Consider the following 20980-nt stretch of genomic DNA (forward strand, 5'->3'; position numbering starts at 1 on the left):
ATTTATTAGACTGTGGTGTATCTACTTGAGAAAATACACCACAGCAATTAAAATAAACATTAGGAAGACCATTTAGCAAACTTGAGAAACGTTTTTAATATAAACCAAAGAGAATTAGCCAGGATACATGACTGTACATATATTATGTTTTCAGTTATGTGAAAAATATGGATGCTTGTGGAAAAAAAAATTTAGAGAATAACAGTAGTTGTTTTAGGGTGAGAGATTGGAAGTTGTTTTATTTTCCATGTATTTTTTTCTGAAAATACATGTAAACATTGCTTTATTATTGTTGAAGTTCAATAATAATAACTTTAATAAAAACAAGAATTCAAAATTATATTCATTTTATATGTCAATATAACATTAAATTGCCTTTGTCCAAAAAGCAACTTATTAAAATAACTAATATCCTTATTCTTTCTAGAGACAAGGTATGTCTATTTTTATCAAGTAAATCAATATTAAAATTGTTTACCAGTTTTTAGCTTTTGCTTGATAATGAAATTATACATGAAATAATGATATTATTAAAGAAAACAAAATTCCAAACAAGAAATGGGGTCATGAAAAGTAGAAATGTTTATTCAATAAAATAGACCCTCAAACTTCCTCAATTGGTTGCTTTTATTAAAATCTGACTACATATATGTTATTTACTGATTGAAAGTAGGTCTTTTAAAGTTTTTATTTTAAAATAGACCTTAGGGAAGGGAGAATTATGTGTTTGACCTCATTATAAATCATTATCTATTTGACCTGTAAACATTATGGGAAAAACAGTATTCTAACAATATTAGGGAAAATGAAGGACCATTACAGAAAAGGAAAGGGAATATAATCTGGGAGTGGAAGAACAAAAAACCAAGAGGAAGGAAGAAATTTTAAGCTTTTAACTGACGTTGGAGACTTGGATTCCATTTAATTCTATTGTATAGCAATTTTTGTTGGACTATTTTCTTTGATTTGCTATAGACAGGATTCTGATGAGAAAGCCAACGCTCGTGTCTCCTTCACAGGCTGCCTTTCACCTACTTCCTTCTGCATTTAGAAGAGACCCTACATCTCATCTTGCAATCCCAGAAAACTGACCCCTTCCCATCCATATCTTTTATGTTTTTGTGATTTAGGACAATACCCAGTCTTTCTTCTTTTTATTTCTGGTAAACTCAACTTTGCCCAGTGAAAATTAACAAACACCCCATCTCCATTAAAGTTTAAAATTATGTTCTCACATGAAATGCCCATTTAACTTTGTTTGTATATTACAATATCACTTTTTAAAAATTTAGTTCTGATGCCGCATGTCTTCGCAACACAGTGACAGAATGAATTGGTAAAACCTGATTCCATAGTGGGAAAGGAGTCATGTTTCTTTGAAGCAACACATCAAAATATTCAGAGAACAAGGGTTACTTCCTATAGGAATTTACAACAAAGAGCACAAAACACACTGAGCATTTTACTAAAATGTACATCCTATACTAAAAGTATGTCACAAGTACAGTGAACAAATGTAGCTCTCTTTTCTCTACAGGAGAGCAGGCCTGGCCAACACTGGAAGCTTTGTAATCCCTGTCTGGGGGGAAGCAATAGAAATATTGATAAACATTGCAGTTCAAATATTATTGAATTGCATTGTAATTGAAGTAGCAGTGAATATGGTGACTTTACTTGGCCTGCATTTCCAGTATAACATCTTTACATCATTATATATTTTAGTTGTGCTTTAGAAATTTTCTTAACCCAGTGTATAGATTAGTTTATTTAATGAAACTGCTAAATTGCATTTTCAAGCCCTGGGGAAATCGTTCCCCCAAAAGAGCTTCCCATTCATCTCAAGCAGGAACTTCTACCCTGGGAGAAATCAGTCAATTGTCATATTTCTTTTCGCTCAATAGCTTTGGGTGTTGTAGCTCATGAAAATTGCCTTAGTATCTTGGTTCACTGACTTAAGTTGCTCTGTGATTTCAACTTATAAATAAGTAATGTAGACTTTGTTTTGTGATTGAAATGAGGGGCAGGCTTAGTTGACCCTTTTGATTTCCCAGCCCTTAGTGGTATGAATGAGATTCACAACCCTTTTCAGCCTCATCCTGTCTATATCTTTTGAAGTGAACTATAATGTTTTGACATCCATGACCTGCTCTTTGCTGGCAGTTCTTTGGCTCTAATGGACTTTTCTTATGCACAGAGGATGACACCTCTCTTGAACTCTGTCTTGTTTCATTTATTTTCTTTTCCAGACGTCTCTTAGTATTTCCCTAGCATGTTTCCAAATCATTTTTGGACAGTTTAGCTCTTTAATGTAGAAGACATTCCTAGTACTAAGTTCTGCTTTAAAGGTGTTTTATATACAACTTTTCTTCTCCATAGTGTCATAGTTTTCAATGTTTATGAATGAATATTTGGAAACCAGCCTATCTTGTTATTATATTTCATATACTATTTTCCAAAAAGAGATGATCTTATTTCTATCTGTATGTGTAAATGAGATGTAATTTTATGAAATAATCTATTATAGAAGGTTTTATAGAAGTTATGAGAATGTAATCCATATAATGATGTCACAGTAAACTACATAATAATCATCATTCTAAGTCAGTAACACTATTTTGTTTATAGTGGACAAAGTAATAATACCTCTGGTTCACTGGCAAATAGAATATATATATTATATTTTTTTCTCTGACCCTTTTATGCTGCTCAAATATGCTACGTCACACAAAAATTTGTTATGTGCATGCAATATAAATAATATGAAACTTTAAATTTATTAATTATATATTTATATAAGTGAGTAAATATTCTTATACTTTTGATTCCTTTCATTGTTTAATGGAAATGCCTTCATTGTAGTGAATATCATTTTTCACTTTTTAGCAGAAGCTTCAAAGAATTTTACTGGTATTCTTTTTTGTTAGAGAATTTTTTAATAGTTAACTACAAATATCTCTAGTCTCAATTTGCATGTCTATCAAATGGTCAGAATAGTAAAAATTTATCCGGATAAATATTTCCCACTAGTTCTTTAGTCAACAAAGGTTTGTCCTCATGCTACCGGCATTTCATTCAAACTCAGCCTCCTTTTTTCTGTAGTCAGCTGAGCCTTTCCTTACTTAAGGAAATCTTTAGAGAGAGGTAAGGAAGAATATTGATTTGTCTCTTATAGCTGCCCTCTTTAAACTAGACATACTCCTATTTTTTTTTCCTTCTGAGCTGTTTTCTGATCATACAGTAATTTTCTTTTCTTTGTCCCTGATTCTGCATGGTCTATTCCTCCTTTCACACTTATGTGCTAATAAGTATGTGATGTGTTAAAGGAAGATTTCTGTTCCTAAAATGGATAAATCTGTTAAATCAAGCAAAGAAATATACTTGGGAATGAAGTTCGACATAATTTCAACATATTGCAAAGCTCCTTGTTCTTTCATACCTTAAAAATGAGTTCATATTAAGGGTCAGGTTCTGATGCCCAGAAAGCATAGACTATATTAACATCCTGTTTCTTTAGTGAAAAATGAATCTTCTTGAGGACAACAATGATAACAAAAACATTTATTGACATTTTTTAGAAGGACATTCTCTTAATCGTCTCACACATTTGATAGAACACTTAGGCATAAACCAATTCTCAGCGACGTTTGTATTTTGTGAAGGTTATTTGATTACCATGGGCGTGTGCCTCCACCTCCCCGCGCAGTAATTCCACTGAAGCGTCCCAGAGTGGCTGTAACAACTCGCAGGGGAAAAGGAGCCTTTTCCATGAAAGGGGGATCAAAATCTACTGTCAGTGGATCTTCTTCATCAGGTTCTAAATGTAAGTATCTATTTTATTTCTCTTTAAAGAAGGGTGGGGATACTTATCACTGCATGAATGTCTATACTCAAATTAATCAATTATTATGGTGCATCTGCTGTGTACAATATATGAGAGAAATGTGAAATGGATAAGAAATGGTCTCTGCTTTCCACTACACTACACTGCAGTAGAAAACTGTTTTTTTTTTTTTTTAGAGCAAATAATATGCTCTTGGCCCACCTAGCTTGTGACATATTGAAGTCTTGAAATATAACATGTTGTTTTTAATTAAGAAAAAAATTCAATTCAAAATAGAGTGCATATAGTATCTTTTCAGGGAAGCTATGCAAATTCAATGCATGTTTTGAATATTTGAGCACCGAGATAATTAAGATAGGCATAGTAGACAGGTTAAAAGGGTAACTTTCCATACTATTCTAAATCATGAGAATTATATGTCTGAAAACATGTAATATCTTAAAAAAATAATATATAATTTCACATTAATTAGTAAAAAGTAGAGATACAAACTTCCCAACTAAACAGATTGCTAAATTTTTACATGGACAGATTCAGAAAACCCTAATTTATTAGTAGAATATTATTTCTAAGGAAAAGATCGCAAAATTTCTTGCATTTCTTGAGATTACATTTTACAGAGAAGAGACAGACAAGAGCAAGCAAAGTAAAATCTGAGGTGTTACAGAGTAGATCATCACTATGTCAAAGAATAAAGTAGCATTAAGTTGGGAGCACTGTATTTCATGGGATGGTGTATGACTGTCTCTCTGACAAGGTGGCATTTCAGCAGAGACCTCATGGAAGTAAGGGAGTGAGAGGGTGGGCTTGAAGCTGTCAAGGGTAGAGTGTCTGGGTAGAGGGAATGGTCAGTGCAGAGAGCTTACATTGGAACAAGAAACCAGTGCAGCAGAGGGAGAAAGAGGAAATTAGGCAGGAAATAAGGTAGAGGGAGGGCGAGTTCCAGGGCAGCTTGTCAGGCCAGTGTAGTTACCCTGCATCTCAATCTTTCAAGACAAATAAGGCAAATACCGTTATTCCAATGTCACTGATAAGTAAGCACAGAGAAGTTCACATAGTAAATGGTAGGGCCAACACTAGAACCCATGTTTTTTTTCATTTTCATCCCTATATACTATCTACTCTGGAACATTGCCTTTTGTCTTAGTGCCATCAGAAATACTAAGAAAGAACGCCCTTGAAATACTTTGTTTTTACATGAGAATGTGCAAGATGTAGTTACCGGAAGCACTAATGTTTCCGGTAACTAGGTTTTCTGCATTCAGAATTTGAATTAGCTAATATAACCTAAATAACAAATTACATAGATTTACAGTTCCCTATGTACTGACATCCATTTACCTAATTATTCTATCAATAAAAAATGTGAATTCCCTTTTTGAGTCTTAGTAATAAAAGAAAATGAGTTTCTGCAACAATCTCTAAACAATCTTATATGCTCTCTGAGCACTGTCAAAAGCAAATAAGTTTCTTGAATTTGGTTCTTGCTGTGAAAAATTGAACATTGAATTGCCTGCTAGGTTTATAGAAGACTTTTTACCCTAGTAGTGTTAACTTAATTTCAAATAGAAATATCTTAAGCACCTGTGGATTCTTTGCCCTGTAGTCACTTTTAAAACAATGTTTACCAATGGGAACTTTATTGATATTTTGTCCATGGCAGTTCTACATTGTGTAAGAGTATTCCAAGCTTTGCAGAACATTTAGCATCCCTGGTCTCCAAACTTGAAAGGCCAACAGCACTCCTCAGTCTTTGTAACAACCATGCATACCCTTATACATTTCTAAATCTTCCTTAAGGAGATTGTACCACTCTGGCTTCGAACCAATGGATGGTGGCCATTCTTGGGCAAGAGCAGTTTTGTACAACTGAGCCACTTGATTGCCATAAAACACAGTTATGCAGAGAAGAGTGGTATTTTACAGTGGTTATTTTGATGTAAATATCTTAATATTCAAATGCTTAAGCTGCATTTGGACTTTTTATTTTTGATTTCTAGTTTTCTTGGGTCATGGAGAGAGAATGGGAATGATAAAATCTTTTTTAAGGATCTTATTAAGAATTTCTCTTGGTTTCATAATAATGAGATTTTGTAAGTGGAAAATAGGATATATTTTCTGATTTTAGTATAATACTATGTGTTTGTTTTACCTTGTTGGCTGTATCATCCAATCCTCTGTAGAAATGTCAAATTCTGAAAGTGATTGTTTAAAAATCCTCTACCAGATAGTGACTTTATAAAGTTCTTCTTTTCTTCAGGTTTTATTTTATATCTCACATGGCTTGGATGGTTTTTATATGATGTTTTATAATAATAAGAGGAGAAAAATTATAGCTAACATTTTTTGGTGTTTGTTCTATGATAACTATTGTTTGAAACATGTATTTTTATACATTAGTACATATAAATTCATTTAAATATATTAATTTTACATATATTAATTCATTTGTTTCTCATAACTGCCTATAAGTGAAGTATTATTATCATTCCCATTTTATAGGTATAGAAAATGAGGCATAGAAAAGTTAAGGAATATCCCTAAAGTCACAGAGCTATTTAATAACAGAGCCAGGTACAGCCTGATTCTAAATCATCTGTGTCTAGAGTATAGGCTCTTTAGTCTGTGCCCTTTTCAACACTGCCTCTCTATAACTTCTTGGAGAATCGTAACTTTTATTTATATAATATCTCATTTACTATCTTTAGCCTAGAATTTTACTTTGTTTGATACTTTGATTGATCCTTTACTGATAACGCTCTCTTTTGGTTTACATTTCCCTAATATATCCATTTATTCTCCACCTTTCTTTGTTGTTAATTTCCTGGGGCAAGTGTAATAAATTATCACAAACTGAATGGTTTAACAACAGATATTTGGAGGCTGAATTCTGAAATCATGGTATCAGCAGAGCTGTGCTCTGTCTCTGGAAGTTCTAGGGGACAGTTTGTTCCGTGCCTTTCTTTCAGCTTCTGGTATGCTGGCAATCTTTGGCATTTCTTGGTTTACTGACGCACTGCTCCAATCTCTGCTTCCACCATCACATGGTCTTCTCCCATGTCTTTGTGTCTGTGTCTCTTTTCCTCCTCTTATGAAAACACTAGTTATATTGGATTAAGACTCACCCTAATGACCTCATTGTGATTATATCTGCAAAGATGTATTTCCAAATAAGGTCACATTTATAGGCACTGGAGATTAGGACTTCAACAAATATTTTGGTAGAATATTTTAAGCCATAACACTGTCACTTTATTTTTTCATATTTCCTAAAACAACATATATCTGGATCTTGTTTTTGAAAGCAATATGAAAGTCTTTGTTTTTTGAAGTGAAATTTAATACTTTTACATTTATTATATTAACTAATCTATTGGATTATATTTCTTCCATCCTAATTCCAAGTATTTAACTTATTGTTTCCTCTTTTCTTCCTTTCCTTATGCTTGCTTAATGAATTTTCTTTTAATTCTTATCTATTCTCTCCCAACTGCCTTAATTTGTGTATTCTACTAGGCCTCTCCATTTCATTAGTGGCTATAATATATTAAACATTTATAAATAAAACCTTTTTTATCTATTTCTCTCTTAAAATCAAACAATAGCTATGCTAACTCCCACCCAAGACACGAACTTTATTTTTTTTACCTTTTTAAAAAAAATTTTATTGGAGTATAGTTGCTTTAAAATGTTGTGTTAGTTTCTACTGTACAACAAAATGAATCAGCTGTACATATACATATATCCCCTCTTTTTTGGATTTCCTTTCCATTTAGGTCACCATAGTATATTAAGTAGAGCTTCCTGTGCTATACAATATGTTCTCATTAGTTGTCTATTTTATACATAGTATCAATAGTGTGTATGTGTCAGTCCCAATCTCCCAGTTCCTCCCACTCCCTCCAAAGCCTGACTTCTGAAAAATATTTACTAGGCTGGCAAATTAGCTTCTTCTGCATATTAGTTTATAGTCAGAAGGCTTAAGCTTGAACCTGAACTCCACCTGTTCTGATTACTACATTATATAAAATCATAAATTTTAGGGCTTTAAGAATGTCATGTACATTGTCAGATTCTCAGGTTTCTTATTGATGAAATAGTGTATATAAAAGTGTTTGATAAATTTAAGTTCTATGCAAATTATATTTTTTGATATTTATATAATTTTTCAAAGGCTGGGGGAAATTAAAAGAGTTACATAAATTAACGTGAATTATTGTTAGAGGTCACATGATTACAAACATTTTAAAATTTTCTTAATAGTTCATAGGAAACACAGTGTTGGTGAGGGAGGTTATATAATTATTTAGACCAGGGCTTCCAAGGCTTCGTATTTGTTTGATCAGATAATTCTTTGGTGTGGTGTTGGGGGCTAACCTGTACACTGTAGGACATTTAGCAGACCAGATGCTCACTAGATGCCAGTAGCACCACCCTCTCCAAGTCGTGGCAATCAAAAATGTATCCAGACATTGTAAACTGCCCCCTGCAGGGCAATATTACCCTTTGTTAAGAACCACTAATCTAGACAGTTAGTTTAAGAGTCTTCATTTGTCCCTGAATAGACTTACCCCACAGGTGATTAAAAAAAAAAATCACATAAATCAGAGAAGCACACATTATTTGATATAAGCAAATGGTGTCATTCTGTGTGCCTAATTTCCTTTTTGGATTATATCTTATGTGACAGCAAAAGGCACAGACATCATTTTGTTGACTGTTATCAAAACACAGTAACATTTATCACCAAATCAATGAACTATTTAGACAGAGCAGGTCTGAAATGATTTAAGGTGGTGGTTTCTTTTTTTTTTTTTTTTTCTAACTAAAAACTACAGTGATAATTTAAGAAAAATATTTGATTATCTGTATGATATAACCTGGCTCATAGTCTCTCTAGAGTCTAAAAACAAGCTAAAGGAGTCTATCCTAGGAACTTTGTTAGTTGTGTTTCAATTTATCATTTTGCTGATCTTGAAGAATAATTCTAAATTCAGGTCTGGTAATCACCCATACAAAAATAAACTATTGTATTCAACCGAACAACCAAAGATTTTTATGACACTATGTTTACTTTTGTCTATAATTTTTTGTAATTTTCTTTTTGTTGAACTTATCAAGAGGAAACAGTAAAAGACATTTTCTTTTGAAGGTAATATTACTGATGTCTTCTAAAACACCAATATGTGTGTATACTCAACTACGAGGGCAAAATCTTCCTCTATATTAACTTGAAATACCACCTCTCTAACTGGTTACTGCCAAATTTATTTTTGTACCTTTGATCACTCCCATAATCTCCAGGCATATATACCCAACTGCCTACTTATCACTTGTATTTGGACACAAATAGGCATCTCACAATCAAGTCTAAACAGGCCCTCTGTTCTTCCCCCTCAACCTGAACTTCTACAAGTCTTTCTTATCCCAACAAATGGCAAGTCCACCCTTCCAGTTACTCAGACCCCAAATTCTGGAGTTCTCTTTGACTCCCCTCTTTCACCTATACTTTACTTCTAATCATCTGCAGATTATTTCCCCTCCATCTTTAGAATATATATAGAATTCATCTACTTCACACAACCTGACTGCTAATACCTTGGTCTGATCCAATCTCCTGCCATCTCTAACTTGAATTATAATCCACAGGCTTCTTAGTGATCTCACTGATTCCACCCTTGCCGTTCTGCAGTCTTTTCACAACACGAAGTCAGAATGATGTTCTTCAGGTAAATCAGTGACACCTACATGACTCATAGTAAAAGCCACAGTGTTACTCTGGCCAAAAGACTCTGTACAATATTCTCCATGTGTTTTTCCCCTTCTCAAGTCCTTGTGTTACCTCCTGACTGTGCATACTCTTCTCCCACTTACTCTTTCCACTCCAGCCACGTTGACCTCTTTGCTGTCCCTTACACACCCCAAGTACACGCTTGTCTCTGGCCTTTGCGTTTATCATTCCTCTGCCTCATATTTCCCCCATCCCACCATCCATAGACATTCCCATGACTTGCTTTCTCCCCTTACTGAAACTTTCCCCCCAATGTCACCTTATTAGTGGAGTTTTCCCTGACCACCCTGTATAAAATGACAAATCTCACTCCTTAGCGAGGCCTTCCCTAACGTCTTGTCTTCATTATTTTTTCCCCATCTGGAGGTGTATATTTCACTGTAGTTTGAAACAGTGTAGTTTGTAGTTTAAGATAATATAATTATCAAATGATACATATTGTTACACTACTATTAACTAGACTTAGCTATATCAGTGTTTTCTTCATTATGTTAAATGTATACTTGTAAAGAAAATTGCTGCAAACCTCTTTCTCTCTCTCCCATACATAGATATAGATATAGATATAGATATAGATATATAGATGTTTGTTTATTGTCTTCTTCCACACCTAGATGGGAGTTCCACAATTTCAGGGACTTTCATCTCTCTTGTTAACAAATACATCCCCAGCTCCTGGAAAGGAGTCTGACAATAATGGGTCTCCATAAATATTGTTGAGCGAATATGTTAGACACTTGAGTTAAAAAATGAGAGCAGTTAAAAAAAATGAGAGTAGTTCCTGCTCTTGTCATGGAGAGAGACATTTAAAGAAATGATCATGCAAAGAATCATCTGAAAGAAGTATGGCTGGGAGGAGGATGAGATTGTTGAAGAAGATGATCAAAAGTTGGCTATGACTTTACAATGTAGGTAGCATTTGAGCTGAATATTTAAGTATTAAATGGCATTTACTAGGTGAGGAAGATGAGAGTGTAAGACAGCCCAATGAAAACAACAGAAACAAAGGTATGGATATCTGAAAACAGAAGACATATTCAAGGGACACTGAACAGGTGTGACTACGTAGAGACTAAGATAATTAGAAAAGCAAGAAGAAGATGAGGCAAGAGATGGTAACTTGGAGCTGGCTGGGAAATAAAGCAATTTTCTCAACTTCTAAAATTCATAATTTTTTAAAATTGCAGGATTCATAATCTTCAGTAATTAGATCTCATTTTCCCAAGCCTCTAGCTTGTCTATATTAGGGGAAAATTGCATAACAGCAAGTTGATTTAAAGTATTCGTTATTATTCTTAACAAAAGAAATACTCCTGACTCACACTAATACTCTATATAAATATAAATAATGGTGTTATATCCTCTGCCAATGTATCTTAAAAAATGAGGATTATGGATTTAGAGTACTAGGTGGAATTGGGAAAAGAGTTGTTACCACAGGCATGGGTTACTTTCGTATTCTTTCCTCATAGTGTTTCTGGAGAAAAGGCATATTTCCATGTTAATTTTCTTTTTGCACTTCCTCTTTGCTTACTATCTCCCCAATAGACAGGCAACTCAAAAGTAGTGCCCAGCACATACACAAAGCTTTTAATAAAATTTGTTGGTCTGTTTGAAGTTCGTGTGCAGTGTAACCATATCTACATACACATACCTACAAATTTTCTGATATTTGGTAATTCTTACTGTGTTTAATGCACTGAACTAAGTTCTCTTAAGAATGAAAGTTCTATTCATGAAGGAAGGAAGGAGAGGGAGGGAAAGAGGGAGGAAGGGAGATAAAGTGGAAAGAAGTAATTGGATGCCCTCTCTTCATTCAAAAAATTTGGTTGTAGAGAGCCTATGATGGGGTAAATCCATTAATATGTCTTGCTTCAGACAACCATCCAATATTCCTTCTTTTTAAAAAATTGTATCATCAGTTATCTGAATAATTTACCCAGGAATCTGAATACTTTTTTGTGGATCTGGTATATGATGAGAAGACAAAAAGTTTTCATTAGGTACCAATTTGATATAGGCTCTCTTCTTAAACCTGTTAATATCATTTTTTTTTTAATTAAGGAGGACAGACCTCACAGCCTAGGACTTCATGGTAAGCATCAGGAGCCTCATCAGTCAATAAGAGGAGAAGGAGCTTATTAAAACACAGAAAAACATGACTCCTAAAATTATTCGATACCTAATTAGGTCTTCACTCTCAAGAAGTTTGCAAGTTAATATGAAAAGTTGATATATAAAGGAAAAATCAACTAGAAATATATGTTTAGCAGTAAATGTGAGATGTTGTTAAATAGATTACAGGTTAGAGATACACCCTCCAGTGGGTTAAATGAAGAAGAATTAATAGGGAAGGCGAGACTAAAACTAAGCTCCAAAAGGCAGGTAGACATATTTGGGGAGAGAAAGAGTCTTTGCCTGAATAGGCATGTAAATAATAATAATAGCTTCTGCTTCTACCATGTATTTTGCCTGGTGATATTCTGATCGTGGTGCTAAAGTACCCATCCTTTACCCTAAAGGCTTGTTATAAGAATTTAATGAGATAATGAATGTTCATTATCTCATTAAATTCTTATAACAAGCCTTTAGGGTAAAGGATGGAAGTTAAAGATAAGGAACCTGAATCTTAGTGATTACAAGTGGCTCTCCAATGGACATAGATACAAACTAGAGTCTATCTGGTTCCATATACTGTTAGATTAAGCATTAAGCTGTTCTGTTCAAGTGAAGAGTTTGCTTTAATAAGAAATGGAATATACAGCTGGAAATATACTTTGGAGCAGACCTTAAATACCAGTTTAAAGAGTTGGTGCATGTGTGCTTTTGGTCTTTTTCCTATAGAAATGGGGACATTCTAGAATTCTTCAGTAGGGAGGACTTATGACTTTTATATATATTACTCTGAGTTCACTATGTAAGAGGCCGGGTGAACTAAAAGCAGAAGCCCAATTGAGAGTGCAGTGGAAATGAATAGGAAAAGAAAGATGTAAAAAGAAAAGAAAAGAAAATGGACAGGGATGTTTTACACCTAAGTCTCTCCTTAATTCTGAACTGACTTTAATTTTCAAAAAAAATATCAGAAATCCAAGTTGCAAAGATTTTTAAAATTCTAAGTTTGGAAATCTATAGTTGTAAAATATACATTTATTTTGATAGAGTAAGTAAAAACAGCCAGGAGCTTAATCCATGGTGCAGTGGAAAATTTGTTAACAGGAGCCCCCCAAAAGTAGAAAAATTCAGAAAAGATTGGAACGAGAAGTATATCAGACACAGAGGTGGCTCATCCCAGCAATATCATCTGGAAACCAGACACAACAGCACAAAACCATATTCCATCTATAGATAATGAATACAACTGAAGGAGGGAGCAACAGGGCTACAACCAACTAGGCCAGGTGAGCAGGCAACCTTCTCCCAAGGAGAGCACTGAATGCAGTAAGAAAACAACTTTCACAATTGCTCAAGAAGCAAGACTATTTCTAAGCCTTGTTTTCCAGGACTATGATGAGTATTTGCTGCTAGCCATTCCAAGATTGGAGCTGGGCAGTTTGCACAGGATTGGAGATTGATTCAACATTCCCTGGAGGGACCAGGAAAGAGCAGATAGGATGTCTGGATTACATGCTTAGCTGTATCTAAGCTTGAATCGCATTAACTAAGTAGCCCCAAATTTTATAGTGATATCGCTCTGATCTTAAAAGACATTTCTACAGTGTTAGACATGAGTCTCAATATAGTTTCTACTAAATAGGGTATTAGTGATTTGTTTAGTTATGTTTTTTAAGGAGATAGTCAACCTCATTTCTGGGCTGAGGAGTGACTTCACTTACTAAAAAAATATATCCTATTTGTTTCCAGCCACAGTCCCATTTCTCCTGCACTGAAATCTAATGTTTTTAGATAAAATCTTTTCTATTAACTTTGATAGGTTTAAGTAAAACTACATGACATGCTTCCATCAAAGGAAATGAAAATCATTCTTCAAAGCTGAATCAATTTGCAATTGTGACAGATGATGTTGCAAATATAGATGTGATTCAACAATGGCACTTTGATGTCTTAGAAATAATTGCCATAGGAGCAATTTTCTGTTTTAAATTGTGTTCCACTTTCAGTCTGGTTCTTCATAATAGGAGCTCTCTACAGGATCACTTATTCTTGTAGTTTTTATTTTGCAAACTACTTTGTATCATAAATAAAAATCTGCTTGTTATGAAAAATTTCTGAATTTATAATAGAAAATGTTTTTTCATGTTTATATTGGAAAAAATATATTCTTCCTTTGAGCAATTAGTGTATATTGATACATAATTTATCATATAGATTATATCATATGTCTTAGTTGACAACTAGCTCTATTTCAAGCAAACATATATTGCCTTTAGTTTTTAACTACTTATAAAAAATTCCTAAAGACTAAAGAATCAATCAAACTAAACACTCAATTTCTTCAGGAATATCCAAGCCAAGTTTATTACAAACTTGAAAGGAAAAGTGACAGAAAAGAATAATAGACTGAAGTCAAGATCTTTACCCCAGATATTGAAGCATAGCTCTCTGCTGAAGCATGGATACCCAAAAACTCACCTAATGAAAGCTCATAGACAGGTTTCACTCTTCTAGATTTATAGCTTTAAAAATCTTTGATCTCATTATTGAGGGCTCATGAAAAAGTTTCCAGTGATTCTCAAAGAAGTGAGAAAATAAGAACAGTGCAGTGAATTTTTCCTAAACATAAACATACTTCATTGAAAAGATTGTCCTTAAAATAGGAAACTGACCTTCTCTTATCATTGATAGTAGGATGTTTGTTGTGTTTAACATCCTTATTTGCCAAATTAAAAGTAGTCAATCTTGTGTTAGTTCCATTTTTAGATAGTCTCTTTAAACACTTAAAACCTGGAAAAGGAACCACAACTGTAGAAAATATCAGTGGGGACTTCAGTGAATTTCCTTTCCTTCCAGCCCCAGGGCTTAAAAAGAGGCACACACAACCCATTACTGCAGTTTTTAATAAATAAAGTAGCAAAAGTACAGCAAGTTGGAGAGAGTTCTCTAGCATTTAAGACACTTCTTTAAAGGACAAATGTTATGTCTTGGTTTCAATCAATCACTAAGGAACTGGATTAAATCTATCACTGAAATATACATTACAACATAGTCCTCAAAGTAGTATCATAGTTCTCAAAGCATACCTGTCATGATTTAATCATTCCTCAATCTGAATCCGTTTTACAGTACAGATTTACTCTACCATTTGCACTGAATTTAGTATCTTTAGTTAGTGTATAAAACATTTCTAGATTCCTCTATCCCATTGCATAACTTTCAGTGAAAAGATTTAGTATCAAATGTTCACATCGCTGAGAATCACTGCTTGTAATTGGCAAAGTCATCCAGTATCGCAAGATCACTGGAAGCAATGAGAAACAATAAGATTGAAAAGTATCCTATGTGATGTGACACAGTCCTGAGAAAACATGGGGTGTCTGTGAGTTGTGCTCTAAGTGGGTCGTGGTGCATTTGACGTTCTGTTGCATTCTTTCTCTTTTCCCCTTTCCAGTGAAATCAGATGAATTACAGACAATCAAGAAAGAATTAACCCAGATCAAAACTAAAATTGACTCCTTGCTAGGGCGCCTGGAGAAGATTGAGAAGCAGCAGAAGGCAGAGGCAGGTAAGTGAAAAAGATCTGTGGCCACAGACATGTCAGAATTAAACCATTGAAACAGTGTCAATCACGGAGACAGTGCAGGCCCAGGGGGATACTGGCTGAGTTTAATAGAGTTTAGTACATTTACATGAATACAGTCTTTAAGCTTAGACTTGCAATGATGGAATCTGATTTTTAACTTTTTAGAGAAGGTGAGCCAATTTGCCTAAAATTCATATTTTTAAAAAGAAGGGCAAAAAGGAAAAGTATTTTTATGCTAATAATAAGTAACAGTTGGATCATAATTAAAAGCTTACATCTCAATATCAAGTAACTTTTAAGAAAATTAAATCAATTAATGAAATGTTCTATTGGGCTAAAATTATATTCATATTTCATTAAATTAACTGCAGCAAAACTTAACAGATTTCAAAAACCATGATTATAAAGTCCCACTCTTGCATTGCTGCAACTCTGCAAAACTTCAGAACCCGTTTGCAGGATCTCAGTATCAACGGTATGCCTGGCCACCCAAGGCCACATCATTTGACTTAATTCTTTAACTTAATGTCCTCTCTCTTTTGAATTATCTGCCCTGACCCTCGTTCCATGTTAATAAAATTCAAATACCCTTTTATATGGCAACAGACAGTTTTAAAATCATACACTATAAGAACTGGTATAAACTTAGAGATGAGCTAGTTCATAATTTGCAAATTGTATTCTGCAGGGTCTTTGATGCCTCAGAGGCTCCTTGGAGATGAGATGAGTGCTGGAAGAACGCCCAGGAGGCAGGAGAACTCATGCCTCCTCCAAACCCAGCCTTTGCTGCAAACAGTGTAGTTCTACCTGTATCTGTTTTATATGTTAAGATTCAACATAAGACTTCATTTGCTAAAAGCGCTTCACTTTTTCAAAAATAAACAATACAGTTTTGAAAACCACTGATCAAATCCGGCCTCTGCATTTTGCAAATGAGAAAATGAAGGTTCAAGGAGGTAAACTGACTTTTCCATAACCACATAAATAGTTTGTGATAGACCTAGGTCTCAAACCAAGTCTTGTGAGTGAAAGCACTGCCCTTTCCAATGTTATAGGAGCATTGGAACAATCTCAGTTTCCACACAGGGGCTGGTCCCAGGAGTTCCCTGAAGTGAGGCTACCTGGGTAACAACTAACTGATGAGAATCCCTTGGGATCTAGGGCCACTGAGTTACAACAAAGAGGAACCTGCCTGTTTGTTGACTGTATCACTGGGGAGATGACTAGAGCTTACCTTCTGGTAATGAGGCATGCAGAGTTCAAGACTGAAAAGAAGCCAGCAGTGAGGTAGTGTTACAGCATAACAGAAATATACTGTGGTTCAAATCATCACAACTTCTTAGCCTCAGTTTTTTCATTTATAAAATGAGGACAGTAATGGCTACCTAGCAACGTGAGAAATGAGTAAAGTAGTGCATGTAAGTTGTATAGTACAGTAACTAACATAGAGTAAAGGCTCAATAATTGGTGCTGTTTGGTCTTGTTAGTAACATAAACATATATAGGCAAATGAATATTTCCTACTACTATCATACAGCCTATTTCTAAAACAATAAACCATATACCTAGCATATGGTAGATTCTCACTAACTTTTGGTAAGTTAATGTGGATTAGAAGCGGTAGATAAATAATAGATAAAATAGGCTCATTTTTATTAAAAACTTCTGTTATATTTTCTATTGAGAAAAAATATGCTGCCTACACTTCTTAATAGAGAAATTTAGATTTTAGAAAGTTTTTTATATGCTGTATATGGCACTAATCTAAAGTGTTGCTGGAATTGAAATATCCTGTGATGTTGCCTAAATCAATATTTCCCTTTGAGGAACTTCTGTGAAATCCATTATTATGTTAAACAACCCTTACAGCAAAGGACTTTGATAACCAATTTGCACTTCAGTTTAAAGGATTATGGAGAACTCATTTAAATATAAATCACTTCAACGAGAAAAATGTGATCCTTATTCCATCATAATATAATTTCCAGTTTCCTGCAATGAATAATACCTTCCACATATCTTCTTAGAAGATCATCTATAAACGAGACACTAAAATTCAAAGCTTGCATTTTCTTTTCATGAAAGGCTGTCACCTTATTTCTGTACGTGCTTAAACTTTCCCAGTCATGAGACAGTTATTTTTAAAATGATAGGCTTAGGCCTTTGATATTTATGTCTTTCTTACTTGAACATGTCAGGAAGAAAATGGAATTATTTAATTTGTAATTTCAGTTTTGTAGTAATTGTCTCCTGAACAGTATTCATATTTATGGAGATAAGATGATCATTTTCTATATTTTCTTTATGAAAAGAAATCAGGGCTGTATGGAGTCAATACTACATTATGGAAGGTGGAGAGAAATACATTAAAATTCTTTTTAAGTGCTCAATACTTCTTTATTAACTTTAAGGAGACACCCATTTTAATGTTTATTTGGTTGCAAGTCAATTATATGGTAGTTAACATTTATTCTTCTCTATTGCTCTTTTATACATCTCTCATTCCCAGTTTACTCTTAGTCATTTGATGATGAAAGTTTCCAGCATAGAATAGTGGCAGGAAGGAGATGGAGGGTTACAAACAGGGTAAAGCCACACAGCAAGGAGCTTGTCCTGAGTTCAAGTTTCATAGGATCACTTTTTTTCTTTTTCATTTGAAGTGAATTCCTAAGTTATCAGGAATAATTGTAACAAGGTATAATGACATCATTTTGGATTCTCTGTACCTTAAATTACTGCTAATACATGTTTGCATGGTATCCTATCTCTTCCTTTGATGTTGTAAACTTCCTCAGAACAAGGTCATGTTTTCTTTAACTTTTCTGACTTTTCCAACACCATGTACTATGCACTGGACACGATTTAGCAGGTCATTTAACTCTTCTAGGTCTCAAGCCCCTCAAATGTAAACTAGAGGAAGAGACTATGGCCTCAAGCATATATTCCAGCTTTTAAATTATGATTAGTATGAATCCACCCTGCATATGTTATTTTTTCCTATTAGAATAATTCAAATAACATTATTTTGGGATATGGTGACTATAGATTATTGAAAACAACAAATAACACATATCAATTTAGCCTACAATTTTGCCTCATTCCTAGATATTTCTTTTAACAGAGAATCATAAATTGCCACATATGAAGACGACAATTTACATGTGGTTTACACAGTGATGTAAAATGACCATAAAGGGTGAAAGGATTGAGAAGGAAAACTAAAGACTGAGTATCGTACAATGAGCAACGACATCTTTTAAAAAATCAAATTTCAGGCAAAAACTCTCTGATATGAAAAGGCAATTAGGTAATTTTTTTTTTTTTTTTTTTTTTTTTTTTTTTGTGGTATGTGGGCCTCTCACTGTTTTGGCCTTTCCCGTTGCAGAGCACAGGCTCCGGACGCGCAGGCTCAGCGGCCATGGCTCACGGGCCCAGCCGCTCCACGGTATGTGGGATCTTCCCGGACCAAGGCACGAACCCGTGTCCCCTGCATCGGCAGGTGGACTCTCAACAACTGCGCCACCAGGGAAGCCCTAGACATTCTTTAATTCAACTTTATTCTCAATGATGTGCATCCTATATGACCAGCCAAACTCATTTGGACAACTCAAATGAGAATAGCCAACCTACCCTATCCATTAGACCTAACCACTAGAGAGGTCACACATCAGTCCCATCAGAATAAATTCATCCTGCCCATATGTTTGGTAAAAGACATAGACTTTTAAAAATAAATTAATGTCCAAGAATTAGAATATTACAGATAAATGTCAAGATATATAACTTCTTTTGAAAAATTGGAATCTTTCAATACTGCTGCCATATTATACATGGCATGCACTTTTCAGTTTGCTAATATCTTTATCCAGCCAATTCACACATTTATGTTACTTGCTTGATCCTTGATCATATTTGTGTCTCAGACTCCTATGGTAAGTTCTCCTTATACAGAGCCAAAATGGACTTTGCTTTCACTTGGTTCAGTTACTCTTTTTATGTCCCCTGAAACCAAGCTTAATATCTAATCCCTTGTGGATATACCAGCCAATTAAATATATAAAAGAGCTGTAGTATTCTCACCCTTCCAAAACTTTTGAATAGAGTCAATATAATTGGTCCATAGATGCTCAACTTAGCTGCATTCAAATCTTTGTCAAAACATCTTTGACTCCTTCTTTTCTCTAGATAAATATCAGTAATTTCTTCAGCTGCTTCTCATGTCATTTAATTTTGCATCTTGAACCATTCTCATCTCTCTTCTCTAGTCAGTGTATAGTTTGTCAACTACAGAGTGTGGTACTCAGAATGGAAGACGTTGCTCCAGATATGATCTGACTGCTGCCACCTATAATGTGGCTACTAGTTCTCTCCTGAATACCTAACTGCTATCTTACACTTTGTATTAGATTGGTGATGTGTCTGGTTACAGATGTTGGACTGAACAAATGAATTGAGCTCTGCTCCCTCCTGAATCTGCATTAAAATAATGACAGTTTTAAAAAATGAAAATCCCTAGGCATAAAGAAACTGGGAACAAAATTTTAGAAGCTAAACAGCAGATGGAGAAGTGTACCTGAGTTATCACATCTTAGAAATAAGTCCAGTTTTAACCACAGAACTCCAAAAAGTCTCAGAATCAAAGCCATTATATTCCTCTGGAAAAGAGGGTATAAATGGCTGGAAGTCTATTAAAGAAACAGATTCCTGTGTTACCATTCCCAACTATCCCTGGCCCACTAGAAGCCTTGAGAAGTTTCCTCTAGAAAAGCTAAAACAGCATATCTCAGGGCTAATAGACAACAAACAAATTTGAGAACAGTTAAAAACAGGGAGAAAAGCAGAAGTTTACACAGTTACTACAGAAATTCTAAGCATTCTTCTCCCCTTCAGCTGCCAGACTACTGGCAGGACACTAGCAGAGATTTTAGTTGGGAATATGAGCAGCTGAAGAGAAAAGATTTAAAGATGTTGGCATGGATGTCACCCAAAGAAATAGTCAACAAGATCACCCTGCAGAAACGATATCCCCTTATGCTTACAAAGCTTCCCATCCATATTTTAATACCCCACTGTTAATACAAGCAGACAAGGTTCACCAGATGGCAGAAAACATTTAATGTAAAAAGCAAATACCAAAAAAAGAAGAGAAAAATAATTAAAAATTGGAGGAAAGAGATTGTGCAGGAAGAATAAAACTTCAAAATAAATAAATAAATAAATAAATAACCACTGATTCATACCCTCAGAGAGAAAGAGAGGGCATTGCATTCATGAAATAAGAACACAAGACTAAAACTCAGTATTTAAAGGTCAGATAAAAGAGCTTTTAGAAATTAACATATGATAGCACAAATAAACAGGATTGAAAGACAAAATTGGGGAAACTCTCCCAGACAATACAGAAGAAATTCAGGTGGAAAATCAGAAGGGAAGGATATGAAAGTTACTGGATGACTATCTGCAAAATAGGGTTTCAAAAAGAAAGAGAAGGAACATCCAAAAACATTTTTTTTCTGGGGAAAAAATAACCAAAACTGAAGAACATAGTTAACCAGATTGAAAGGATCCACTGAGTACCTGAAACAGGGCATGAAAACAGATGTGCCTCAAAGCATAAAACTGTGATATTTCATAACATGGGGACAAAGAG

The 20980-nt window shown here is 34.4% G+C and overlaps 1 protein-coding gene across 1 annotated transcript in view; it reads left to right on the forward strand.

The window, feature by feature from the left end:
- RALYL (RALY RNA binding protein like) overlaps nucleotides 1-20980 on the forward strand; it is a gene marked incomplete at its 3' end in the record, with an annotated part of 458402 nt that overhangs the window by 384129 nt on the left and 53293 nt on the right. The window contains exons 5-6 of the mRNA XM_079722141.1: nucleotides 3660-3820; nucleotides 15199-15312. Coding sequence (XP_079578267.1) covers nucleotides 3660-3820; nucleotides 15199-15312 — 275 coding nt within the window. The remainder of the gene's footprint in view (nucleotides 1-3659; nucleotides 3821-15198; nucleotides 15313-20980) is intronic.

The sequence above is a fragment of the Hyperoodon ampullatus genome (genome assembly GCF_949752795.1).
Source record: "Hyperoodon ampullatus genome assembly, chromosome: 17".
NCBI classification, from domain to species: Eukaryota; Metazoa; Chordata; class Mammalia; order Artiodactyla; family Ziphiidae; genus Hyperoodon; species Hyperoodon ampullatus.